The sequence below is a fragment of the Gallus gallus genome, chromosome 1 (genome assembly GCF_016699485.2).
Source record: "Gallus gallus isolate bGalGal1 chromosome 1, bGalGal1.mat.broiler.GRCg7b, whole genome shotgun sequence".
Taxonomy (NCBI): domain Eukaryota; kingdom Metazoa; phylum Chordata; class Aves; order Galliformes; family Phasianidae; genus Gallus; species Gallus gallus.
The window spans coordinates 79,870,564-79,897,680 of NC_052532.1; the positions used below are offsets into that span (position 1 = coordinate 79,870,564).

The 27,117-nt window shown below is 44.2% G+C and overlaps 1 protein-coding gene and 1 long non-coding RNA gene across 3 annotated transcripts in view; one reads left to right on the forward strand and one right to left on the reverse strand.

Annotated features, from left to right (window-relative positions):
• Positions 1 to 96: 96 nt before the first annotated feature.
• NDUFB4 (NADH dehydrogenase (ubiquinone) 1 beta subcomplex, 4, 15kDa) lies at positions 97 to 5,939 on the reverse strand. Of its 2 annotated transcripts, XM_046913582.1 has the most exons (4): positions 5,727 to 5,939; positions 5,328 to 5,474; positions 3,227 to 3,254; positions 97 to 1,598 (listed from the first exon to the last, which is right to left on the reverse strand). In XM_046913582.1, exons 1-4 carry the CDS (start codon positions 5,925 to 5,927, stop codon positions 1,489 to 1,491), a joined length of 486 nt encoding a protein of 161 aa, XP_046769538.1. In that variant the 5' UTR covers positions 5,928 to 5,939; the 3' UTR covers positions 97 to 1,488. The 2 variants fall into 2 exon arrangements, with proteins under 2 accessions (XP_046769538.1, XP_015150484.2); XM_015294998.4 differs by lacking the exon at positions 97 to 1,598 and having other exon boundaries at positions 3,096 to 3,254.
• LOC121109313 overlaps positions 5,636 to 27,117 on the forward strand; it is a 44,692-nt gene continuing 23,210 nt past the window's right edge. The window contains exons 1-5 of the long non-coding RNA XR_006933931.1: positions 5,636 to 5,765; positions 13,497 to 13,743; positions 19,409 to 19,513; positions 21,731 to 21,803; positions 22,910 to 23,013. This is a non-coding gene — a long non-coding RNA (uncharacterized LOC121109313). The remainder of the gene's footprint in view (positions 5,766 to 13,496; positions 13,744 to 19,408; positions 19,514 to 21,730; positions 21,804 to 22,909; positions 23,014 to 27,117) is intronic.

Sequence of the window (27,117 nt, forward strand, 5' to 3'; positions counted from 1 at the left end):
CCTGCTGGGCTGTGGATGGTTGCCAAGAAGAGCCCTTATGGTCAGAAAAGCATTCTGCAGATTAGAAAAGGTCAGAGAATCCAAAGAGCTTCACTGTTAATTGAGGGAAAGTTTCCTTTTCAATCTTATTTTAGCCATCCATCAACACTGACTTCTTTGTCAACAATTGATGAGGTCTCTTTTATGAAGAACCTCAAAAACCACAGGAGTACTCGAGCCTCACCCCAAGGTGGTGAGTTTGAGCCACTCTCCTGTTCCACAGGGTGCAGGCAGAAGAGAAAACCCCAAACAAGTACGGTAGGAATGAGATGCACAACCAACCTTCAGGCCTCTGCTTTAGCACATGTGCTCTTTGTTGTATCAAAACAGCATTTGGAAGTGTCAAATTTAGTCAGACAGGTAGTACTAAATGTTGCTACCAAGCAATTTGCCTCTCAGATCCTGAACTAGTTTGCTTATCATCCACGCTCATTTCATCTTCGGAGGGAACTGATTTCTCTCACCGAGCCCTTGAGAACTTGATTGGGTATGTGTTTCAGTCTAGGATGCGAAACTGTTCCTAAGTTTGGTACCAGGAGGATCTGTGCTTCCTACTTCTCCAGAGGAGTAATCTTCCATTTCCCAAAGGAGAAGGAAATGCAGAGCTGCAACGCCTAACTTCAGTCAGTTACACACATCATCAGACTTGGATCTCCACCAGATCCTTCAGGGAAGAAAAACATCAGCTTGGAGCAAAGCACTACATTATATAATCTACAGGGAGATGTTTACCTTAAAATAGCCAACTCAGAAGATGACGATCAGGAGGCTCCATTTGTCAGAAAAAATTGACTTAATCAGACTGATCCAGGGATAAATGAGGTCTAAATGTTTCACAGGCTGAGAGGAAAAGCTTGTTTTATATTTGGGACATAAATTATGATCCAATTACCTGCAGGCTCGGGTTTCTCTTGCTACAGAATTATCACTGAAGCAGAAATGAGTGGTTACACGTCAGTCAAGGGTAAAATTCCATCAGGCACACTTACCCTTGTCTTCTCTCTTCATTTCTGAAGGGAAAAGCTCCTTCCCCTGCTCACCCAGCACCACTGCTTCAAACTACCAACCTCACCTCCAGCAACGCATGCCCGTTCCTCACAAAAAAACAGCCTGGGGAGTTCTGCAAGTAGCGCAAGAGAAAAATAGGGCAGCCTTCCTCCAAGCACCATGCTCAAACCCACAGGGATGTGGCATCAGACACTCCTGTCTGCAAAGGCACAGCTGCAGCAGGTGCACTGAGCCAGTCGAAGGCCTGCCTAGAAGACCAGAGGTGCTGCTCCCAACCCATCTTGAGCAATTTGTTCAACTAGCCTAAAACAATACAGCTGCAAGGCAGAATTTACATGTGTGGCGACTGAAGTTCCAATTAGCTGAGGAAATGAGTCCTGGGAGATCAAATTAGTTTGTGGCAGCAGGAAGATAGTTAATTTAGCATGCTCAGACAAGCAATTATTTCTTTCCCTGCGTATCACATTCTCCATGCATTGATGCCTCTTCTCTTGCAATGACCCACAGCTGTATTTTGTAGCATCGTTTGCAGTAACCTTTTAGAAGCAGTTCTGCAAAGAGAATAATTGAGGTGTGCTTTAGTTAAGGCAGCAGAAGAACAAGTTGCAGACAGGTGCAGAGGGCTTGCTGGGAGCACATATGGGATTGCAAAAGCAGGCTGAAGTCTAGAGCAGCTGCTGCACACTACTAGTGCCAAGCCCCCAGCTGGCCTGAACATTTCATGTCCCAGGCAAGAAAGCCATGAGTTAGAACAGGAAACACTTCTTTAAAAGCTTTTTTTTTTTTTTTTTTTAACTTTTATCTTAAATATCAGCAAACACGCTTTTACTGTGACAGCACTGCAACAGTTTGTCCACAGAGGGACATCTGCTCCAGAGATGGTAGGAAGCCTTCTGGACAGTCCTGGCCACCCAACTCTGGGAGACCCTGCTTGAGCCCGGAGAGGAGGACAAGAGGACCTCCAGCAGTCCCTTCCAAACCCAGCTGTTCTGTGATTCTGTGAAGAGGCTCATCAGTTTGCTCAGACGGAGGGAGACTCCAAATGGCCCGTACCAACATCCTAATCATGCAGGACAGAATGCCTTCCACAGCTGACCTGCTCTGCAGTCAGTAATGCAGGCTGCACCCACAGCAGACAGAGGATTTGTAACTTATGTTTAAGGCTGCATTTTTGACATTGACCTCAACATTCAGGGAAAAAAAGCTCTTTTAGACTGTCTGAAGAACGGGGGTTGTTTGGACTGTGATGGCACCTAGAGGCCATCTGAGAATTCAAGTCTGAGTTAAGGTCTTTTCCTCGCACTCACATTTCACTACCTTGTGGTGACAATTCTGTAGCCACCCTACACCAGTTGACCCTGGCAGAGAATAAGCAGAGGAGATACTTTTGCAGACACAAGGTTCAGTTATGCATTATGCTTTTTAAATATTTATTATAAATATCACAGCTTGTTTCCAGGGGAGAAACGGAATTCTCCCATACTGCAAAGGAACCGCTGTCAAAAAGAAGCACCTCATCTTTTTAGTTCTTCATCCTCTGCACTCAGGATTCACAAAATTGGTGGGAATGCTGTTAGTCACATAAAAAGTGACAATGTCCAGCTCACTATTTCCAAAAGTGGTACAGTAACTTTACTTCAAATGTAGCGTGTAGGCTTGTATTTTTTCAGGAAAGGAAAAATCAACTTATTGAGAACAGGCAGGCAGGCTCCTAAATAGTTCATTAGAATACAGAACAGGAGTTGTCTACTACCTGATTTGGGCAAATGACATAGTCAAACCACCAACACAAGAAGTAGCTAGTAAATGAGCTACTGTTCTTTAGGAAACTGTATAGGGATTGCTTAATATTTTAACCTGCTGTTAATTTTAACCTTCAGCCTGAACTGCTCTGACAGCAGCAACTTCCACATTTTAAAAGAAATCTTTATATGCAGATCAAAAGAGTTAACTGGTGAGCTCAGGACATGCTCTCTGCATCTATTTGCAATAGATATAAAGATTCTGTACAGTTGCACTGTCTGTAATTATTAAAGATGGAAGACGACTGGGAAGTAATTAAGATTTATTCTTCTGAAGGAGAAACATCAGCATACAGTACATCTTATTTACTTCTGTCTCAAGAGCAGCACTGTGATTCCAGCAACTTAAAAAACACTGAATGGTCGCTCGTATTTACCTTCTCGGATAAGCTTCTCTTTATAATCCTGTGGAAGAGAGAACATTCATCATTACTCTATTAGAGAAGAAGTTTCAATCAGCCAGGGATAAGATAAAAGCAACTCTAGTATTTCAGCAAAGATTATAGGAATTGTATTACCATACAAGCACACTCTACTAACCATCATAGGTAAAAAGTCAGAACAAATACGGCATTCACCTTACACAAGGAAAGATGCTCTGACCTTTGCACATCAGTTGCCTCTCACAGGTCAGCTCAGACTAACTGCTGCAGTGTATTTTTCACCAAACTAGTTGCATTCGAGTTATTTTATGCATTTAGTCACTACCTCTTCCTTCTGGCTGAATAACCTAAAGACCTAAGTATGTTGAAATGTCTTAGTAACTTGCTAAATGTTCACTAAATGTGCTCACTTTCAGCCCATTTGCATCTCACATTGCAGTCATCTACCATTTCACAGAGACGTACTGTTACTGCACACAGAAACTGTAGGTACTGCCCGACTCTTTCTGCCTGGACAAATACAGAAGAATTGCTTGAGACTCAGAAGTCTCTCTTTAGCTTCCCAGACACACAACAATCACTTTTCAGAGAGAAGAATGACAACTACCGTGCTTTATAAACCACTGGAAATATCCCTAAACATCAGTAAAGGAATCAGAAAACACACTGTTCTGGAAATAGTATCAAACACTTCAGATTCAGTATTCTCTGTCATGTATGCAGGGATGTCACTCATTCCGGTTTATTTTCAGGTGCTCACATGCTGATCCACACTTTGCAGCTAAGGCCAAGCATGGTTTAGCATATGAAACAAACCCAGAGTGACAAAGAACTGTGGAAATATTGAAGTTCCAACAATATTTGTATCAACATGCTTGGTAAGTTTGTTAGCACCTGTTACTTTAGATTTACCCTAGAAAATATTATTCCAAATAGTACTGATGTTTGTGTTTCTTGGTGACTTGATCTAACATTGCTATTTTTCTGAAAGAAAAAAAGAGGGAAATTAAACCAGCCACTGACTGGCAGTCACGTAGCATATTCCAAAGTATAGTAAAAACTTCTCTACAGAAAGGGTAGTTAGGCACTGCAATAGGCTCCCCAGGGAGGTGGTTGAGTCACCATCCCTGGATGTGTTTAAAACCATTTGGATGTGGTGCTCAGGGACGTGATTTAGTGGAGGGTTGTTAGAGTTAGGGTAGTATGGTTAGGTTGGGGTTGGACTTGGTGATCTTTAAGGTCTTTTCCAACCTGAGCAATTCTATGATTCCAATGAATACAGCTGATTACTTTCAGAAAGATCTGCTGCTGCTCAGATTCTGACACCCTCATTTCAGGATTTACAACCAAAGGAAGTTCCAAAAGCTTCCAAAAGCTCAAAAACCCAGGCAAGATCGGACACTGTCATCAGCTTAAAGTGCTCCTACCTATCACAGAATCATACACAATCACAGAATGGTCCGGGTTGGAAGGGACCTCAAGGATCATGAATCTCCAATCCCCCTGCCGCAGGCAGGGCCACCAACCTCTACATTTAATACTCAACCAGGCTGCCCAGGTCCCCATCCAACCTGGCCTTGAACACCTCTGGTGACAGGGCATCCACAGCCTCTCTGGGCAGCCTGTGCCAGCACCTCACCACTCTCATAGTAAAGAAAGCCACTACTTCTTCTGTCTACTTCATGAGAATGGAGAAAGAGTCGACCGATTTGGAGATCTTCCTAGGGCTGTCATCCACCAGTTCCCTACTTTTTACTTTAGAGAACGTATCTAAAGCATGTCAATAGCTGAAAACGGTGGTCTCTTATGATTAATTTAGAGTCAGTACCATGGAAAGCTTTATTATAGCAAAATGTATCAGAGAAACTGTGACTGGCTGTATCTGCAGATGCAACACAGGCCTCTTAGCACACTGGAACTCTGCAACCAGCTATGAGACTTTGAGATAGCAGGTTCAGCACTAACTAGCCTTCCCTTCCCTTAACACTTCATTAGTATGAAGCATTCTTAGGTGCAGGGGGAATTAAGTCTCTAGGCAGATCTATGTTTTACAACCTGGTGCTCCCTGATGCTCAACGCCACCAGCAGAACTCACCCTCTCAGTTTTAAAGGCGGCTATCCAGAAGAGGATGGGGCCTATTGCAAACACAGCTCCTAGGAAGGACGTCTTGGGTGTCGGGCGGAAAGTGGGGTACACGTTGTGCGTCCTGGCATAGTCCCAGCGGAGCAAGGCAGGATCTTCCTGAGGTAGCAAGAAAACCGTGAGCCCCAAAACATGGCTCAGAAGCCCAGCAAATGCCCCCCCAGGCCGCACCGCGCCACCTGGACCCAGTAATGCAGGCCAGGAGGGGCAGACACCAAGGTCACAGGGAGAGGAGGGCACGGCCCCGCCCGCAAGGCCCCGAGACGGGCTCAGGCTCTGCCGCGGGCCGCTCCCGTCCGTGTGAGGCGGGCTGGCCCAGAGCCCCCCGCCTGCGCCCCCCGCCCCACTCACGATGACGGCCGGCGGCTTCGGGTTGTTCAGCTGCAGCAGGTACTGTCGCTTGAGCCGGGCGCGGATGGCCAAGCGCTCGGCCTCGGCACGGCGCTTCTCCAGCGACGTGTCATAAGTGGCAGGATCGAGCTCGGCCGGCAACGAAACGTAGCGGTTGGGCCGGTACTCCTCAGCCGCGGTGCGAGACGGCCCCGACGCCATCTTGCACAGCCCAACCCGGGCGGGCAGCGCGCAGGCGCGACATGGCGGCGGGCGGGGCCGCGGGGCGCCGAGGGCAGCGCGCTCTCTGCTGCCCTTGGGGCCGTTGGTTCTCAGGTGCAGCGCGCTCACGGCCGCCGCCTCACGGCCGTGGTCCGCTGATGGCAGCGCAGGAAGCCGGAGCGCCGAATCCTTCCTTCCTGGGGAAGCTCCGGAGGGCTCAGAGGTGGTTGTTTTTTAGAAGCTAAGGGCTCCAAGCAAAAGGAAGTCGATCCCTTGCTGGAACCAAGCAGGGTGATGGCTGTCTGTGTTAATGATCTCATTTACCCCGGGCTGACTGTAGGGTCATGCGATGTTACGTGAGGGATCACAGCTTGCACCGAAGCACGCACAAAGTAGTGTCACCGGCTTTATTTAAGATGCTGTTCTTTGGCACAATACTAGAGCAGAAGCTTTACTCACAACTTACGATTTCCCTATTTTTACCTAAACGCTTGGAAAATAGGTGAGCTTTTGGTCTGAGCAGCTAATTGGCAGCTGGAACTCGGTGCCTTGCTTCCAGCAGGAGGAAATACTAGCTGGATATTCCCTCAGTTTGTGTACCTTGCACATACCAGCACAGCAGGAGGCACTTCTCCCTCTCTCCAGTGCCACCCTGCAGTCCTCTCAGAAGCACAACGTTCCTCTGGCTTTTCCACCCTCGTTTTCTTCACAAAAACACAGCTACAAATCCAATCAGCTGCTTTATTTGCTGTCAGCTCCAAAGGACCTTCCTACATGCTCTGTTCCCCCAATGCATTTTTTTTCCTGAGGCCTTCAGCACAGCCAGCGCTTTTGACAGTGATTTCCCCTATAGGAAGAAGCTTACTCCCTGTACTTCCCCATGTTGTTACATACCAGGCCGTCAGATTTAATGAGCTTTGTGATTTTCTCCAGCTCCATTATTGTCTCTTTCCGTAACTGGTACGTATGGAAAGCTACTTCAGTTAGCAGCACAGCATGAATGGTAGCAGCACTGCCATGTGGCATTCCTGTGGTACTTTCATCTCCAAGGGCTCCCAAGCAATTAGGGACTTGTGTTTCCCTGTCCATGCATGGCCTGCTTCTTTCACTGGAATTTAAAAGCTGTTCCTCGCTGCTCTGTGATATTTCTGAATAACTGACACATGCAGCCTTGAAACAGGGAACTCTGGCAGCTGTGGGGTGCAGGTGACAGCTAGGAAAGACAATCAGCATACTGGAAGTGATAACTGCTCTGTAGGCAACGCTGAGTGGCTTTTTTTTTTACCTCTTTACTGGGACACAGGAGTGGAACAGAAGGCTCCTGTTCCTGCTGTTCTCCCAAAGGACTTCCAGAACAACCAAATGCTTTTCCCCTAATCGGTTGGCTTCTGAGGTCTATCTGTAATGGTGCGGGACAGTTCTTGTGGGCAGAAGCAAAGATGGTCTTGTGGTGAAGTCACTTGGCAAAGGCAGTGGGGCCCATTCCCAGCCTTGTTACAGACCGTGTGTGATCTTATCAGCACAGGTCCAAGCTGTGCCTTATTCGTCTCTCCAGAGCTCACAGCTGTGAGCGCGCATGCTTGGTATGCAGGCAGCGCTGAGGTTAATTCTACTGGGAGAAAAACAGAAGGTACAAAGCTACATTTCCATTAACAGTGTAATCTATTGTATTAGAAAATCAAACAACCAGACACTATGCTAAAAAAAAACCTTTGCATTTCATCTTCAATACTAACTCATCCTCTTTCTCAAAAGATCTGATTCCCTAGAGTCTTTTCTGAGCAATGTCACTTGTTTTATGGGATAAGAAAATAACTAACTTGCTTCCAGAGATGTATATTACGCAATCACAAAATTGTCAGTGTTGAAAGAGACCTCTAGAGATCAGTGAGTCTGACCTCCTGCTAAAGCAGGTTTACTACAGCAGGTTGCACAGGAAGGCATCCAGGCAGGTCCTGAATATCTCCAGAGAAGGAGACTCCTCCACCTTTCTGGGTGGCCTGTTCCAGTCCTATATCACTGTCAGTAGAGTTCTTCCTTGCTTTAATATGGAACTTATAATTTATTCTTAAAAAGCACTAGGACAGTACTTACATTTCAAACACAACTCTCCAAAACCAATGGCTTAAGACAGCTCTTTCTACCTAAAGTGCTCTTCACCTCTCCCAAAAACCAATGTCCCACCCAAGTATAAGCTGGTGTAAGCAACTCAGCCAGCACTGCTGGTATGGGATTACAGCATCCCATGGTCTTTGCGTCCTGCAACCGTATGGGATTCAACTACCAGCACTTGGCAACATTGAAGTATGGCACAATTAATTCAAACATGGCGAAATTGCCCCAGATTTGTCCTACAAACAGCCAGATATTAAGTGGACCCAGGGCAGTGTTAATCATAGAATTCCAAACTGACTTGGGCTGAAAGGGACTTTAAAGCCTCCCCACCCCCAGCCCCTCCATGGGCAGGGGCACATCCCATAGACCAGGTGCTCATGGCCTTGGGTCCCTCTGGCTCTCTGGGCAGCAGTGCCAGGGCCTCACCATCCTCTGAGTAAAGAATTTCCTCCTAACACCTAACCTGAATTTCCCCTCTTCTGGATGAAAACCATTCCCCCTTGTCCTATCACTATGTACCCATATCAGAAGTCATTCTCCCTCCTGTTTATCAGCTCCCTTTAAGTACTGGAAGGCCAGAATGAGGTTTCCCCAGAGCTTTCTCCAGGCTCAACACCCCCTACCCCCTCAGCCTTTAAACCCAAGGCTGTGCACTGCACTTTGTTGCTCTCACTCCTCCAGAGGTGATTTTTGCATTATCTCTGTTTAATAGCAGCCTTGTCTCTAACTTCAGAATACCATCATCCTTCAGCAAAAGCTCCAGATACTGAGAAAAAGGGTCTAAAAATTGCATAAAACGATGCAAGGAAAAGGAAAAAAACTACCACGGATAAAATCTTGACAGAAATCACTGATTGTGGGTTTTTTTCCTGCTGATAGAACTGCTGCACATAGTGAGAAATGCTGTGGTGGCAAACTCTACTCCTGTGCAGGCTTCCTGAATCATCCACTCATTCTGGGATGCCTCATGGCAGAGTCAAAACGCAGTGCAAAACAACTCTGAAACAGACTATTTTGCAGGAATGAACAAACTGTCCTTATTTTTGCCAGTCAGATCAGGAAGCTCATTTGACTCTCCTCTTGATTGTACAGTAGCTAGTGTTGACCTAAGTCAAACAGTGTAAAAATAGGCACCAGTAAGCGTGGGGCTGCTCTCATGAGGGCAATACAGGCTTGAAGGAGAATATGCTGGTCATAAAACCCTGTCTGTGTGGGATCAAACTTCAAGACTTGAAAGGTAAGACCCCAAGTGTTTTCTTTCTTTCTTTCTTTCTTTTTTTTTTTAATCAGGACTGCTGGTTATTGAATGTTTGAGGTTGGCAGTATGGAATCAAATTGACAGTTCTTACATGAAAGTGCCTTTGAAATTTACATCATCTGTTTTCTTTATGAACAGCAGTAATAGAAATGGAGAGAAGCAGTCAGGAAAATTAATCTTTGTCCAGAACTCTGTGGTGGGCTGACCTTGACTGGCTGTAAGATACTTACCCTGCTGACCTCTCTCTCCTTCTCCTCCACAGAACCAGGGGAGAAAATAAGACAGAAAAGCTCACAGGTTGAAATAGACACAATTTAATAAAAACAGCAAAAGCTTTGCATAGAAGCAAAACAAAAAGAGGAATTCATTCACTACCTCTCATCATCAGGCAGATGTCTAATCACATCCTGAGAAGCAAGGTCTCAGTGTACATAGCAGTTGCTTGAGAAGACAAACAGTGCAACCACAGATGTCACCTTTTCCTCCCCACCTCCCTCAGCTTTTACTGATGAGCATGACGTCATATCCCTTCTGTGGGACCTTTTGTTAATTGGGGTCAGCTGTCCTGGCTGTCCCTTCCCAGCTTCTTGCCCAGCTCCAGCCTACTGGCCTTTGGGGGGAGTGGAAAGATGTTGAAAAGAAAGCTTCAATCTGTGCAAGTACTACTTAGCAGTAGCCAAAACACAGGTGTGCTATCAGCATTGTTTTAGCCACAAATGCAAAACACAGTATATGGTAGGAGCTGCAGTGAAGAATGTTAACTCCATCCCAGCCAGAGCCCATATGAACTTTCTTGCATCTTTAGTTCTGCACATAGCTTCCCAGTCAGAAATCTGAAATTGGGCACACTTCTGTGGCAGACTCTGGCTCAAGCTTAGTTTTGAAGTAACACAAGATAATCTTCATTTGAGACCTGTGTGTCTGGTGGTGACTTTTCAGCTATGTTCCAAAATAGGCTAAAACTAAAACTAAAACTAAACATGTTCAACTGATAACACAAAAGTTGCCGCTTTTCAGAGTGGCCAAGCAAAATGCCTCTGTGTTTCAAATGAATGAAAGGAAAATTAAGCCAAGACGCAGATATGTCTACCTACATTTGGGATAATTGTGCATGCTGCTTTTAGAAGAGACAGGTTAAATGTGCAGTAATCTCAAAAAATACTTGTGTCTGTCAAGCTTCTGTGGATTGCTTGTGGATTCTCTGTTTGCATCGGTTGTCAGATTGGATCAGCATGCTGCTGGGCTCTGTTTTGTGTTGTCATTGACCTTTTGTAAAGAATGCAAGCTGAAAAAAGGGCAGAAGCTGACAAGATCATTAATACCACAAGAACATTCACAAACAATGGTTCCTTGCTTCAAATTCCTACCTGTAATGGACAGGAAGAGTCATTTGGTACCAATACCCATTCCATTCAAGAGAATGAATACTGATGTGTCTGCTGCCAGACTTCTGAGTGGAATCAATATTAGTCATCCATCTACATGGACTTTAAAAGACTGCTTGATTCAGAAGAGGAGCTATATAAAATGTAAACACAGTATGGTTTGTTTAGGCTCAGAACAAGTGTGTCTAATTGCAATATATAGCTATCATAGAAGCATAGAATCATAGAATGGCTTGGGTTAGAAGGGACCTCAAAGATCATTAAGTTTCAAACCTCCTGCCACAGGCAGAGTTGCCAGCTGCTAGATCAAATGCTAGACCAGATTGTCCAGGGGCCCATTCAACCTGGCCTTAATCACCTCTAGGTATGGAGCATCCACAACCTCTCTGGGCAGCCTGTTCCAGCACCTTACCACTCTCTCAGTAAAAAACTTCCCCCTGACATCTAATATAAATCTCCCTTCCTTGAGTTTAAAACCATTCCCCCTTGTCCTATCACTATTTACCCTTGCAAAAAGTTGATTTCTCTCATGTTTATAAAGGCCACAATGAGGTCTCCCTCCAGCCTTCTCTTTTCTAGGCTGAATAAGCCCAGTTCCTTCAGTTCCTCAGTTCCCTCATAGGAGAGGTGTTCCAGACTTTTGATCATCTTCATGGTCCTCCCCTGGACCCTCTTCAAAAGCTCCACATCTTTCCTATGTTGGGGGCCCCAGACTTGGATGCAGTACTCCAGATGGAGCCTCATGAGGACAGAGCAGAATGGGACAATCACCTGCCTCACCCAGCTGGCCACCCCTCTTTTAATGGAACCCAGGATACCACTGGCCTTCCAAGCTGCAAGTACACACTGCTGGCTCATGTTAAGTCAACCAGGACCCTTAAGTCCTTCTCAGCAGGATGCCTCTCAAGGAGTTCTTCTCCCAGTTTGTATACATATCTGAGATTACCTTGACCCAAGCACAAGAGCTTACACTTTGCTTTGTTTAATCTCACTAGGTTCACAAGGGCCCACCTTTTGTGTTTCCCAAGGTCCCTCTGCATGGCATCCCTTCCTTCTGTTTTATCAACCGCACCACTCAGCTTGGTGTCATCAGCAAACTTACTGAGGGTGCACTCAATCCCGTCATCCATGTCATTGATAAAGATGTTAAAGAGCACCGGTCCCAAGATAGTCCCCTGGGGGGACACCACTCGTTACCGGCCTGCACCTGGACACAGAACCATTGGCCGCAACCCACTGACTGCAACCTTTCAACCAATTCCATACCCACAGGAATAGTCCACCCTTCAAGTCCATATCTCTCCAATTTAGAGAGGAGAATTTGGTGGGAGATCATGTCAAAGGCCTTGCAGAGGTCCAGCTAAATTACATCAGTTGACTTCCCTTTGTCCACTGATGCCATCACTCCATCATAATATGCCACCAGGTTGGTCAGGCACAAACTTTCCTTGGTGAAGCCATGCTGGCTGTCTCAGATCACCCACTCATCCCTCATGTGCCTTAACATATCTTCCAGGAGGAACTGTTCCAGGATCTTCCCAGGCAAGGAGATGAGGCTCACTGGCCTGTAGTTGCCCAGGTCCTCCTTTCTCCCTTTCTTGTAAAAAGCTTTTTTAATTAATTGTTGAGATAAAAGTAATTCATTCTATGTTTAGAACCAAGGTCCCTAGTATCTTTATCTTACCGTTGTTTAAAGGAAACCTGGCACACAAAGGAAGGAGTTAACATGATTAGGGGAATTATGAATAGTTCAGTTGTTATTACAGCCAACAGGCAACCCATAAATGTATATCAGGTGTTGAGCTCAGCAGGGGTTAGTCACAAAACTAGGACACTTAATGAGTCATAAAGTGCCAGGGATAATGAGAGACAGCATAAAACAAGCCATTTCTGCCTCTCCTGGGCTTGTCCAGAGATGGTGACAAGAAGCCCTCTGCTATTTCAGCTGCTCCTGCTGAAATAACATTTTTGACTTACACTGAATTATAGCCTTGGCTGAGCTGCCCAAGCTGTGGAGCTGGTGCTGCCTTGTGAAGCTCTAGTGGAAGAAAGAGAATCTGGCAGTGGTCGTCTCTTCTCCACTTGCTTGCAGGACATTGAATGTATCATCTCATACTATAATTCATTTTCATAGTTCTCTCTCTGCTTCCAGCTCCTCCTCTTAGTGGAGATTAAAGCACATAGCATTACAGATAAATTAGAGTGGGCAAGAAAGAAATATTAGAATGAAGTATCCTGATAATTAAAAAGCTGAATGTTTAAAGATAGGCCCTATTACCAGCTGAGTATAAGTCTGTGTAAGAAGTAGTTAACCAGCCAAGGGGATGATGTTACTTCTTGACTTCAGTGGCCTGAGTTCCTGGCTTGATCTCACACCTTCCTCACTACTCTGGACTTGCCTGGAAATCACTGTACTGTAGTTGATGATGGTTATTGGCACTGGACCTGCCTTGCTTACCTTGTTTGGGTGCTGTGGGGCTACGCCACGGTCATGGAGGTCCCTGCACTGCCTGCCTTGCTGTTGCCCCAGCTCACTGTCCCCTGTGGAGCAGCCCATTCTTACTGCCTCCTGACTGTACTGTCACTTGGGAAGTAGGGTTCAGTCTAATAACTGTAGGGACTGTGTGTGGCATCAGTGGGTGGAGTCAGAGGGATGCCAACAAAAACTGAAAAAGTGGTTCCCAGGAAGATTCAGAAGAGAGGAAGGTCAAGTGTTGCAGAAAATGTCTCACACAGTGTGAAGTGAAGAATCTTTTCTGTCCTGCTGCTGCTGACACATATCACTGACATTTTTTTCCCATTTCTCCACAGATGTTTTGCTCTGTCCACAAAAGAAGTGATACAGATCTCACTCAGTTTGAATATCTGAAACCCACTGTGCCCACTGTGAAGTTCAACTGCTTCTATCTGACATGATAGAGGGAGCTCAAGATCATGAGTGCTCTTATCCTGAAATGAGTCTCAGAGGCTGTGAGACACCTCCTAGAGGGGCTACCGTGTATTCTGGGATGGGTCTAATTCAGCCTAACCACCTCTACTTTGAAAGGACTAAAATTAGGTGAGGTTGATTCTTCCCATTCCCCAACCCCCAGAGAATCCAACGCGTTTCAGACTGCTGTGGCTCTCATGTCTCAGAAGCAAATGTTAAGGCCTTTATTTAGCTGAGGGATCCTCCTGTGTGTTCCGCCCAGACTCACAGGTGAAAACTTTACCTTGTTGACAGCAAAGGAGAGCTCTACAGCAAATGATTCTGGCCCAGAAAGCTATTGGATCCCCTGCAGTCCCTTTCTTGAAGTTACTTCATGGGTTTAGCTGGACTTTCCTTCACAAACAAAATTGGAGCATGATGGCTACTGGCATGTTTGTGAAGATCCAACCAAGAGGACCAGTGGGACTTTAATCCCCACTAGATGTGCCCACTCCCAGTCCTCAAGGCAAAAAATACAGCACCCTGGGTGTTGGTTTGTGTGTCAGAGAATTTGCACATCCTGGTGGAGCTACCCTGCTGAACACGGCCTTGGAGGAGGTCTCACTTTGTGTAATCATCCACTCTAAAGCTTCTCCACAGCTTGAAATTCATTTTTGTATGGAAAAGAAGGACTTTATAGGCAGTAATACTTCAAGAAGTCAAGACGTTCTCCTTTGTACGGGGAGACACTTAAGCCCTTCATGGGATTTGGGGGGGGGGAAGAGAAAGGGAAAAAAAAACCTAGAATCTGTGGTAGCTCATCCTTGAAGGACATACAGTTCCACTGCACAGCTGCATAGGAAAAGATACTCACTTTGTTCTGCTTTATATTTTTTTGTTAAAGGTCTGGAGCTTAAATTTTAAAGCAAGCCTTCGGGAACACACTGTGATGCAGACCATCAGTATGAATAAAATGTGTTAACAGGGATATGCTGAATTTAGTGAGATGTTTGGCAATGTCTGTATCACAGTGGGGAACTACTTAGTTGTGGCAATGCGGAGCGGTGGTTTGTTGTTTTTTTTTTTCCTTTTGCTAAGGAAAAGACAGAATACAAATGAGGTTGCTGCAGAATGCCGGCTAGTGGGATATATATACAACGTGCAGCCCGGCTATTTTATTGTTTAAAAAAATGATGGCAATACTAAAACCTTAAACTTCTGACCTATAAAGATAGAATGGTAGAGCAGTTCTTTCTTAGTGTTCTTGTTATCATTCTATAAATCAGAAGCATAAACTAAAACAGAAATGTCCCTAAGCATTACAGAACCTTGTATCTATCAGGTTTCATATTCCTCACTGTTGAGAGTGGGTGAGGCAGCTGCCAAGGTTAATAATTGCCTCCTAAACTGGCATCTTCATACCTCTCTGAATAGCATCTTAGGAGAGAGCTCTGCTCTTTGGATAAACTACTTCTGTTCGTAGTGTCATGTCCCCCTGGCCTAGCTGACATTTGCAGCCCTAGAGGAAAGATTGCTATGCCTCGTGTGACCCTTGCAGGACTGCTTTAGATGCGGTGCTTTCCCTAGACTACTGTTACCCCTCATTCCACCCCCCATTTTACAGACCAGCATTATGCTCAAGGCTGTAGAGAAGGACCCATCCACCTCTGTGAAAATGCCTCGCATTGTTAATTCTTCCATTCACTGTGTGCTGTTGCAGGTGTGACTGGCTTTGCTCAGGCACAGGCACTGTCTCCCTGGCCTCAGTTTCTGTGTGGTTACTGAAAGCCGCTTCAGAGGGGCAGCCATCTCTTTGTCAACACATGCTCCACAGTTCATGGTCACACACTGAATGAGTCCAAGGGAAAAGACAAAGCCACATGTTGTTATGTCTATATCAGTCTTTCACAGCTGGCTGGGATGTTTCTTCTGTTGGATCCATGAGTAGGGAGGTTGCGTTTCTCCATAATTTCCCTGGAGACTGAATATATGCCATCAGTTGAAGGAAGAAGAGCAGTGACACACCTCTCAACCTGCCTGATTCTTTCCAGGATGGGTCTTTCTACCAAGGGCTGAGAACGTGGCATACTTCACAGAGGAAGCTGATATGCCAAAATCTGTTTGTTTCAAATTCAAATAATATTTGAAATTAAAAAGAAAAACAAAACAAAAAAATCACTCTGCACAACAGTCATCAAAGTTCTTTGCAGTTTTATAACTACTCCTAAGCACAGAGCAAGACTCCATTTCCTGTCCCTTTGCTTTGCCCATTAGAACTACATCAACTCTGTGACCATTCCTGTTTTTACTTCCAGAGCTTGGACCAAGCAGGAAAACTGATCCCCCAGTCTTAAAAATCTACTGCGTATTTTGTAAGATCTGTGAAATTACAAAGCTGAAGCCTTTGGATCCTTTGTGCTTACTCACAGTTTTTGTTTCATGAATGGGTCATATGGGCAAGATCTGTTCCTAGCAGCAATGCTTCCCCTTCATCAGGCAGTAATGGAAAAGGTCATTCTGACCTGAAGAGTGGTCTGAAGGCAGAGATACCTCTGGCTGTACGCTCCCATCTCTGAGAGTAAAGCACATATCTTCAGCTCTTAGCACTTGCTTGTCCTTGACTAATACCTTATTTTCAGAGGAGAGGAAAAAGCAGCAACTGGGTGAGGAATGCCTTGCTCGAAACTGTAGTTGATCAGGGTGTGGATATTTCAGAGTGGCTTCTTCTGGCAAAGAATTGCTCCCTTCACAGATCAGTGATATTGTATGTATGAACCCGGTCATTCTCCGAAATCTGGAGAGTAAGAAGTAGATTCAGAGAAGTGCCAACAAATGTGTGCTCACCAACTATTCCCCTGTGGGTTCTGAGAAAGGGCACTTTCATAAGAAAACATATTTTGCTGTTAATCAAACCAGCATGTTTCGTTTCGTCAAGGAATGTAAGCAACTCATTCCAAATAGCAAACCTGTGGTTTTTTACAATGGCCACTCCTGCTTCTTGGAAGTCTGAAGGATTTGCATCAACAGAAAACAACAGCTTCTGGGATAGGTTTATTTCCTCGTTATTTATTTCTTTAGCAGTTACCCATAGCTGGTGTTTCACTTTCTGACCTAACCCGGAGTTACTCCTTTCTGCACTACTGATCGAAGTCTGCTGAGACTCCGCATATGCTGCTCTGGTCTGGTTTGCAGAACTGTGCTTGAGTTCTGTTCAGAGAGGAATCTTATTGCTCTTCTGCCACTCTGCAGAAAACAAGAGGTTAATAGCAGTGATGCAACAAGGCTGTTTCCTGGAAAAGGAGATATTGTCTACAAGTGTTCGCAGTGCCTTTCAGAGAGTAAAAGATAATTGAAACAGGCTCTATTCTCATATAGTTGACGTTAAGCACCTTGTAGCAAAAATGTTCTTTACAAAGCACTAGAATTATTTTCCATTAGGTGGTCAACAATATGCTCAGGTGAATGCAGATAGGGCTTTGAGCAATACAGCCTCAGACTTCTAAAATAGTAGAAGGGCTCAGAAAGGAAGGGAGCCTTGGTCTAACTCAAAACTTAATATGTGTTTTCAACATGCATCGCTGCTCCAACAGTAAAAGTTAAAGGACTGACAGTAACTCTGGCCAGTTTTATTTATGCTGGGTTTCAGCCCAAGCAAAAATTCCTAGAGGAAAAAAAAAAGAAGGGAGATTATGACAGGAAGCACTGAGGTGATTGGAGCTCTGATCAGTCAGGCTTCTACAGCTTCATTCTTAACCCTGGGCTGCTTTCTGCTGGTAAAAATAGCCGCTGCCAAAATGCTGATGGCTTTAAAGAAGCTGCAGTGCTTTTGCTTCCAGAGGAACTCCATATTGTTTCTTTGCACAGCATTAAAATAAGTATCTGGTTCAGAAAATAATATACGAGTTGCAATAGAGATTTTCCAGCTGCTGTTTAACTTTTCCAAAAGAAATAATCGAGGGCAAAATGAAAATACAAGATCCTTCTTCAAACAGAGCCCTTTCTGCAGTGTAGGCAAAGATGAATACAAAGGATCTTGAGATGAGCCGAAATAGATCTCTGAGGATCCATTTAGAGGGATATTTGAAGGCTTTGAAGGATTCAGTGAAAAAAGAAGGCTGGATTCTCATCAGGAGTGCAGTGAAGCTAAGGATCCTTCAAAAGAAATGAGAAGCCTGCACGCTGTCCCTGCAAAAAGGCAGGAAGGGGAAAGACAGAAGCAATCTCTGCTGGGTCAAGTAGCCAAAGCAAGATACAATGTGTGGGAGGGCTGGAAAGAGAAGAAAATACACTGCCAGCCACCAGTCTCCATGGATTATTAAATGTCAAAACCCTTGGCCATCTGGTGATGTCGTCAGAACCCATTCCTAGGGCTGCTTTGAAAGGCCCTTGCATAACATGCTATGCTACAAAAGAGTGAGTTGGAGCTGTGTACCATTTCTTCGAGGCAGAAGAGCTCTCAGCAGGGCAGGATTGTGCGGCCCTGCTGCCTGCAGGGGAACGCAAAGAGGTTTGTGCATAATGATCTCCCACCAGGACTGAGGGATTTACCATCAACCTGCACAGTGGGCTTTGCTTGTGATGTGCAGTCTGGCCTATGGCTCCAGCTGCCATTACCAGTAGGACATTCAGGTTCAGATGTGTTTTAAGTTCTTACCCATTAAACCAACGTGACTGAAGGGCATTTACAGTGACAGCTGTCTGTCTGCTTTTCGGAGGTGCTCATTCATCCTTCACCGCTACAAGCTGTGGCCTGGCGTGTTGTGGCTAACAACAGGCAGTGGGAGGCCTGCTTTTGTTCCTGCATCTCTTACTGACCTTGGGAAATCTCTCCTACTGTCTACTTAAGTTTCCCTGAGTAGTATTTTTAACCATTTTCTTGTTGACCATGGTGGCAATTATAAGCAGACTGCGTCCCATATTCTGGGACTTCTTAATGGAGATTGCTTGTTGAATTTTCCAAGGAACCCAGGAATAAATCCGGAGTGTCATGATTACTACATAATCATCTTGAGGTTTAACCCTACTGTCAATAGAGACACTGCCTGATGTCAAAAAGCTGAAGCATAAATTTATCTGTGGGAAGTTCAGTAAAGAATACTTTCTAGTTCTTGCAAAATAGCATTAGAGCAGATCCTCCCTGACTAAAACACTGACTGGAAAGAGAATTTGACATCTAAATTATCTAGGTGCTCGGTGTAGTTCAGGAGAGAGTTCAGCTTTTTCTGAGTTCTTAATCTTTTTCTCAGGGATGTTTCAAATTACTCACTTTGCCTAATATTTGGGTGTAGAGCCATTTTTAGCACCAGACATTTTCATCTAAGATTAATGCAGTGGGATTTCAGTGCTGCCAGAGCAAAGTCTCTCAGTACCATCTATATTGTGCTTTTGGCTAAGGAGACTTAGAGCCATTTGGCAACTAAAGGATGTAAGTTTGAAAGGAGACTGAGGGAGCATTTTAGTTGCCTTGTGTTGGGCAGGAGATACCAAAAGAACTCATGGGTCACATTACAGGGTATTTACCATGATGATGAATGTTCTTAGTGCTACTGCTTTTGGTGGAGGGACTTCAGCTTCTAGACTGGAGACCAAGCATGGAGTAACATCTGTCGCCATATGGCACTGTGGGCATCTACCTGCAGTGTCTTCAGGGCCCTGCCTTGGGCTTCTGCAGTGCTTTTGCAGCCCATAGTTTTAGCACCTACATTTCTGAAGTTCTTTGAGAAGAACTCCATCAGTCACCTGGGAACACACTGTTCAGTCATGTCGTGCTCTTCATTGCTGGTGATACCTGTCTGTTCCTCTTCTGAGTTTCCAGGGTTGGTAGCCTGGCAGCTGGTGCATTTGGAGAGCCAACTTGTCAGAGACAGAGAACAAAAACAGATGTTTAAGACACCCATTGAAGACCTGCTGATGCCTTATGGTGAGCTCTCATGAAATCCTGATTTATATGCATTTCTGCTTATATAATGTGGATCCTTTCAGTCTCCTGGTATTTATTTTTAGCAGCCTGATCGTTTGCATGGAAATGCAGTCCTGTTGATTGGGAAATCTGCACGTCCTAAGTCACTGTTAGCAGTTTCCTAGTCTTTTGCAGGCTGATAGCTGGCACTTGGACATAGCAGTATCATGGAGTGTCTTTTTGCTTTTACCATTCATCTGCCAAATTCTCATTAATATCCATTGTCTCTGCAACAAACAAACAAACAAACAAAAAATGGAAATAATGTTTACTATTGATGTTTATTCTTACTAATTGACTGCTGTGGTAAGATCATGTTTGCCTATTTTATATGGACTTTTGTTCATTTGGATGGAAGATTACAGTTATTTGTAACTCCTTACGTATCTGTATCTGAACAACTCTATTCATCACGATCAAAATTGTTAGTAACTAGGACACATAGCACCTTAGTTCAACAAACTGAAACAGTTTCACTAATACAGCTTTTGTTTCTTTTGATTTGTCATGTTTGAAAGCAAAGTTTCGTTATTCTAATCAACCAGCCAAAAAACTGATGATGCCACTGCTGGAGATCAGTTGTACATGTCTTATCAGGAACAGTGCAATTTCCTGGCACTTCCCAACCTGAAATGCTTTTGCATATTTTCTTGGATGAACACTCATCAGTGAAAAACACATCTGGGAAATTAGTCCTTAGTCCTCACACAGCATCAGAAAGCCTGTGGCAGTTCAGAAGAGCACTTAGAGTAAAGGGGAATAAGACAAAAAAGGGCTCAAACCCGTGGTTGCTCTTTTTTTTTTTAACTGTCATCTCAAAGCAGAGGATGTGCTGATCATCACACTGTTCTGGCTGTGATTGCTGAAGGAGAAGTTACATAAAAACTCACTGCTGGTAAAATGTTGTTTGCAGAAAAGGTCGCTCTCTGCTCTGCAGAAGGTGGCATCTCTTCTATCTCAAAAAGGATCATTCCCTGACACTGAAAGCGGGGCAGTACAGCCTTGCACAGCTTGTCCCATTCCATAGCCTGTCCAGTGATACCAAGAGCCATCGCTGCCCCCAAGCAGGGCTCTCGTTGCCACACAAACCCATGGCACCATAACAGACAGGGCAGAGCAAAAACAGAAGATGTGACATTTTGGCAGCACTGTTTCTAAATGCAGTCCATTGAGGATCGAGTAAGATCAGGTGCTCTTTCCAACTGTGTGAAGCGAGAACTGGCTGCCCTACCTTGTGTATCAGCAGGCACCAGGTCTCTGCTAGCAAAAAGCTGTGCAGAAGAAATGCCTGTCAACAGGCAGTTGTGCGCATGTGTCACGGATGATGCTTCCTTTTTCTCTGCGGGGTCTTCGGGTCCAGCCAAAGGGCTGCAAAGCAGGCATGGAGGAAGATGAGCAGAACGCCAAACCTTTTCAGTAGGCAAAATCCCTGTAATTTCTGTTTCACCTTGCAGGAAAGTGAGCTGTGCCCTCTAGTGGCAGAAAAGAGAAGAAATAAATCTAAAACCATAAGAAATCTCCAGTCCTATCTGCAGCCCCGCAGCAGGATTCGGACATGCCTCCAGTCAGATTTGTGCTGCCAATGAAATTCAACTGATTTTCACGCTGAGGGACTACTCTGCTGCAGGCAGTGCTTTCTTGCTGCAGGCAGAAACAGCAAGAGGCATCTTTGCTCTTCCTAGACAGTGTCAGCCAGACTGGCAGATTTCAGATAATTCCTTGAGCATTCAGAACATTCCCCTTTCCCAAGCTGCTCAGATACTGCAGCTCCCAAATACTTGGCCATGGTTAGCATCATTGGAGGGCTTCAGTACTGACTCTGTTCTCTGTATAGCAAGCTGTTTGCATGGCACAATTAGGAAGCTCTCAACAGTTCACGATAAACAACGAAGTTGATGGTCTCAAATGTGTGTAAAAAGCAAGCAGAAGAGTTTTGCTGCTTGAAAGGAGAGCCCAGACTAAATGTGAAACTGTAAAGCTTTTGTTTCCTATGCACAGGGTCTCTGTGCTTCCAAACTAATCTTCTGCACAGTGGCACCTTGGTGGCACCCATTGCCCCTGTGACCACAGCCTCAAGCCTTCTTGTGTGCTTTCCTTTTGCCTCAGTTGCTTCTTTCAATGTGGACTACAAGTCACTGAGGTATGAGTTTCTTATGTTTGCTTTTCCTTCCTTTACAGGAACGTGGCAAAATGTTTAAGGTGATTACAGCCCATGTTTCTCACTGATGAATGTGGCGGAAAACTGTTGCAGGTAGGTGTCTTCCATCTGTTTATACTGTGCCATTGCTACAGTGGAACTGGTGAGAGCCATGCATGGGGTGCGTGACTTGGGCACCGAGGAGAAGCAAAACAGAAATGCAGTTCCTAGCATTCCAAGCTTCAGTGGTATCTCTTCTGCCATGTTTGTGCTTTGGGGCATAAAATCAGCAGAGCTGCACAAGACACAGTCTTATTCCCAAATGTGTTCCCAAATGTTGCGTGTGAGATATGTCAGGGTGACATCTGAATGTCACCTGAGTAACTGATTTTTCTCCTTTTGTTCATAGAGCAGCACAGCTCAGACAGGAGCTGTTTGCTGTTACATCCTCTCCTGCTGATGCGACTTTGCAACTTGAATCCTGAATAAACTGCTTTTGTTTTACCAAGCCATTTACAGCTCCAAACTGACCTCCAGCATCTTAGTAACCACACAGAGATGCACTAGCTAGGAGTCAGAGAGCCCAGAGAGGGTGATACGTGGAGTTAGGGAGGGAGAGAGAGAAGAATGCAGTTCCCAGGAATCGTGTCCCCATTGCAGTGGTTATAATGGCCACTAAGAGGGTAACACCCATCCAGCATTGCTCGGTGCACTTTATTTGTGGGTCTGTAGCAGCAAATAAAACAAATCTGCACACCGTTGCAGCTGCAAAGACCTCTTGTCAAGTGGAGAAGTCTGTGGCTGGCTATTACATAGTTCTGTGATTATTAGAAGATTCTGGTGTGGAATCACACTCAGGAGAGCTTAGGTATGCTTAAAGCATTATTTGACATAATTAAAACAGCTTGTTTGAGAAGACTATCTGATCAGTCACACCTAAAATAATTGCCAGGGAAGTCTGGTGTGATGGTCTGTTAGCTTAGAAATGATTTCCCTGGCTACTTGCATGGTGGGCGGCTCAATCTACTAACCTCAGTGGGCCTGAGAAGATTGATTTCAAGCGATAAAATAATAGATTGAGTCTTATTTTTAAAGGTGTCCTACAAACAGAAAAAGACCACACACTTTTGTGGGGTTTATTTCTTCACAAAATATACAAAGAACATAAAACTATTGGCTTGTTGTTTTCATATCTTCTCTGCCTGATTTTTTTATTTCAGTGAGAATGCCAAGCCTGAAATTTCATTAACTTTGTAGAGGTTTTGCTGAAGAGTCAGCTGTGAAATGGAAATTAAGTCAGATCTGAACCAAAAGTCTTAAAAAGGTATCAATTCCCTTAAAGGGAATCCTTGCTGTTTGATATAAAGTTTTTTTAACACAAAGAAGACAAAAGTCATTTTGACAGATTAATAGGAAAATAAATTACTTGTAAGTTAAGATTTGAACTCACTGGTATATTGCCTTTGTGATAACTGCTCATTTGTCTGTTGACCATGGGAAGTTTGAGAAAACAAACAGTAAGAAATTCAGCATTCATAATTTAAGCAACCAGGAGGAGAAAAATTACTGTTTGGAAGAGAACTTTCGACTTCTCTTTTTGCACAAGCAAATATCAGTAGCTATATATTTTTGCTGCAGCAAAAGCTATTCTTGCCATTTGAAAGCAATTTTTAAGGATTCTAAATTCATTTAAGAAGTAGAAAGGAGTACCTTCACCTTACTCCATTCAGTTTTGGGCCCCTCACTACAGGAAAGACATTGAGAAGGCTCCAGGGAGACCTGATAGCAGCCTTTCAGTGTCTAAAGGGAGGATGTAAGAGAGAAGGGGGCAGATTCTTTAGCAGGGTCTGCTGTGACAGGATAAGGGGAAATGGTTTCAAACTAAAAAAGGGGACGTTTAGATTGGATATAAGGTAGAAGTTCTTTACAGTAATGGTGGTCAGACACTGGCAGAGGTTGCCCAGAGATGTGGTGGATCAGATCAGGCTGGACTGGACTCTGAGCAACCTGATCTAGCTGTAGATGTCCCTGTTCGTTGCAGGGAAGTTGGACTAAAAGATCTTTAAGGGTCCCTTCCAACTCAACCAATTCTATGATTCTATGATTGAGGTTCTGGAGCCTGTCTACAGAAGGGCAATGAATTGATTGATGGAACTGGGATTGTTCAGTCTGAAGAAGAGGAGGCTCAGGGTAGAACCTATTGCTCTCTACAGCTCCCTGAAATGTTGTACTGAGGTGGGGATTGGCCTCTTCTCCTAGGTAGGCCTCAAGTTGCCTCATGGGAGGTGAACTGGATATTGGGAAAAATTTCTTCTCAGAAAGAGTGGTGCATTAGAACGGGCTGCCCAGGGAGGTGGTGGAGTCACTGTCCCTGGAGGTGTTCAAGAACCATGCAGACGTGGCACTGAGAGACACAGTTAGTGGGTGTGGTAGTGATGGGTTGGCAGTTGGACTGGATGATCTTAGTGGTCTTTTCCAACCTTAATGGTTCTATGATTCTATAATTCTATAATTCCATTCTACTCTTCAATGTTGAATAGATTTTTCTTGCCTGGGGACTGTTTTTGTTGGGTTTTTTTTTTGTTGTTGTTTGTTTGTTTCATATGCACTCAGTATATTAATCCTTTGAATTATTTATATATTTTGTGATAGGTTTAGAACCAAATACACAACTGGCATACAAAGTTTCAGCTTGTAAGGAGTCCTTTTCTTTTCTTCTCTTTTCTTTTCTTCTCTTTTCTTTTCTTTTCTTTTCTTTTCTTTTCTTTTCTTTTCTTTTCTTTTCTTTCTTCTCTTCTCTTCTCTTCTCTTCTCTTCTCTTCTCTTCTCTTCTCTTCTCTTCTCTTCTCTTCTCTTCTCTTCTCTTCTCTTCTCTTCTCTTCTCTTCTCTTCTCTTCTCTTCTCTTTCTTTCTTTCTTATTTTTTTGTAAGTGAATATTAAAATACTGTCTCAGTCCACTGGTCTCTGCAAAATCATAGCAATGTTACAGTAATAGGATATATGGAAATTCTGTGTCTCCTTGTAGTTGATGGGGAAACACAATTCTGTGATACTCTTATGCAACAGAGGACTGCAGGGGTCAGCCTGCTGCTGGAATCCTTTCCTATGTCTGAGAGGTAATGTAGTGGGTGATTCTGATATCTACTACTTCATTTATTTGTAATGTCTTCTTGAGTCACACAAAACATCCCTTATAGTGCCAGGCTAGTTGCTTATATGCAATCTGCTGTATATGGAGCATTAGAAGGTGTCTTAATGAACAGTGTCAGTCCTCCAGGGGAGATTCCTGTATTTTCTGTATGGCCCTACAGTCTGTAAGCTTCTATATACTCCTGGATACTGTTATAGCCCATATTCCATTGTGTCCCAATTACCTACAACCAAATGACATAAGAAAATTCAAAAATCCTATTCTCAGGCACTTTCATCCACATTATCTAGCCTGTGTTGCAATGTTATGTCATTTTCTTAGTCTTGAATAACAACCTCAAGTTTTGAAAGGAGCTTCACACTTCTCTCAGTCCATTTTCACCTTATTCAGCTTTAAGGAACATCTCATGAAAATATTAGACTGAAAGCATCAGGTTCAGTCCCCTTGCCTCTTGTAAATTCCTGTCAAGGTCTTTGGCAAATCATTTGCTCTTGCCAAGACTTAGCTGATGTTCTGTATTAGCAAAATAGCATTTTATTAACCAGTCTCCTGGGCTGTGGGGCGGCAAAACTACATTACTCAGTTACAATAGCAATGAGATCATGAATTCAGGTACATATTTTCATATACATAGTGCTAGACATCCAGTACTTGGTGGTCTGCAAAGCCTCATGCAGCCTCTGCTGCTCTGTTCACGTCTTCACTTGCCTCACTTTGTCTGTCAGCTGGCAGATGTTTGTGCAGCACGGCCAGCTGCATTCGAATCATATCATGTCCTGCAATGGCAGGAGATCTGGGGTCCAGCCAAGCTCTTCCTCCGTGGTATATGCAAAACAGATTGGGATGGGACAGGACGGAGGACATGAAAAGAAATTGCTTTTGTCTGGGAGAGAAAAAGAAAAGCTGTCTTCATTTCTTCTGCTTGTCTTTTAGTGAAAAGAAAGTGTGAAAGTCAGAGGAGAATAAGATAACTAAGGAAAGTTTATTTTTCAAGCAAAACCAGACTGCCCCATACACCCAGGCATTTACTGCCATTTCACCTCAAGGCTTCTGCAAAAGTGATTAGCAGCAGGAATTCCCATTGAGTTTGAGTGTGAGTTTACTATTAGCCACCAAGCAGACCGAAGGGAAGGCAAGGGGAGGGGAGGGAAGGGAAGGGAAGGGAAGGGAAGGGAAGGGAAGGGAAGGGAAGGGAAGGGAAGGGAAGGGAAGGGAAGGGAAGGGAAGGGAAGGGAAGGGAAGGGAACTTATCTTGGCTCCTCTGCCACTTAGGTCCTTAGGGTACCTTAGCAGAGCATGCAGCCATTTGACTGGACTGTCATTTCCAGAGAGGCAGGCAGGCTTGACTTTAAGGGTAATACAACTCTTGCTGAAAGGGTTCCTTTTGTAATATAATAGAGTGGTAAGAACAGGCACACAATACCTACAAAATCCTGGTTGTACACACCCTGTTTCCCAGATTCCAGGGAATTTAGAAGATGTGACTGCTCTGATAACCTTTCTAATCTGAAGGGGACATTCACATCTGGAGGACATCATTGGGGTTGGGTTGTGGTGTGAGTCTTACAAGCACCGATATACAACCAATTACACAAGCTTGTGTCTGTTTCTGTTCTGGAGAAATTAAATTAGCAGGAGTGAGGGATGCAGTGCATCAGCAGAGGCTGGAGAAGGAGCTTGCAAAATGTCTGCCTGTCCTATTCTTCCACATGAGCAATTCTTCCCCTCCCTGAGAGGGACACTTCTTTTGCTTGAACAGCCTGCACTAACTGGAGGGGAAAAGGTAACATTTGAAGGAAAAAATTGTTTGAGGAACTGTTTCTTAATTCTTAATTCAAAAGTGCTGACCTGTTTTCAGTCATAAACAATCTCCTTACTCATAATTGCTGGGACATTTCTCTTGTCTAGGGTGTTGAGACACTTCAATTTGCAGCTAGCACTTGACGTATGGTTTTACTGTTGCATGCAGGAGAAAGAGTGAAACAAGCTTTGGGCTTCCAGGAGAGCTCATGGCATCACAGCCAGTGATGTTTATTACTTCTTCCCTCTGCTAAGTGTTCCTGGTTGGCGTGTACGAAGCCCTACTTCTTAGGTTCCAAGATGAGCTCTTTTCATTATGTTGCAAGTAAAAAATCTTGTTTGTTTTTACAGGCTGCTTTCAAATGCCCTTGGCTGATGACACTGAGCTACATTCAGACAGAGCCCCTGCAAAAGTGCACCAGATTTGGCCCACTGTATTAATAGAGGCTTCATCTATATTAGTAAATCTAAACATA

Bases quoted from the DNA above. Each gene is read 5' to 3' on its own strand.
- NDUFB4 (XM_046913582.1), bottom strand. From the start codon at position 5,927: ATGGCGTCGGGGCCGTCTCGCACCGCGGCTGAGGAGTACCGGCCCAAC. The intron at 5,475-5,726 runs GTGAGTGGGGCG...TTGCTACCTCAG, and splicing joins CGAAGCCGCCGGCCGTCATC to GAAGATCCTGCCTTGCTCCG. The intron at 3,255-5,327 runs GTGAGTTCTGCT...TCTCTTCCACAG, and splicing joins CCGCCTTTAAAACTGAGAGG to GATTATAAAGAGAAGCTTAT.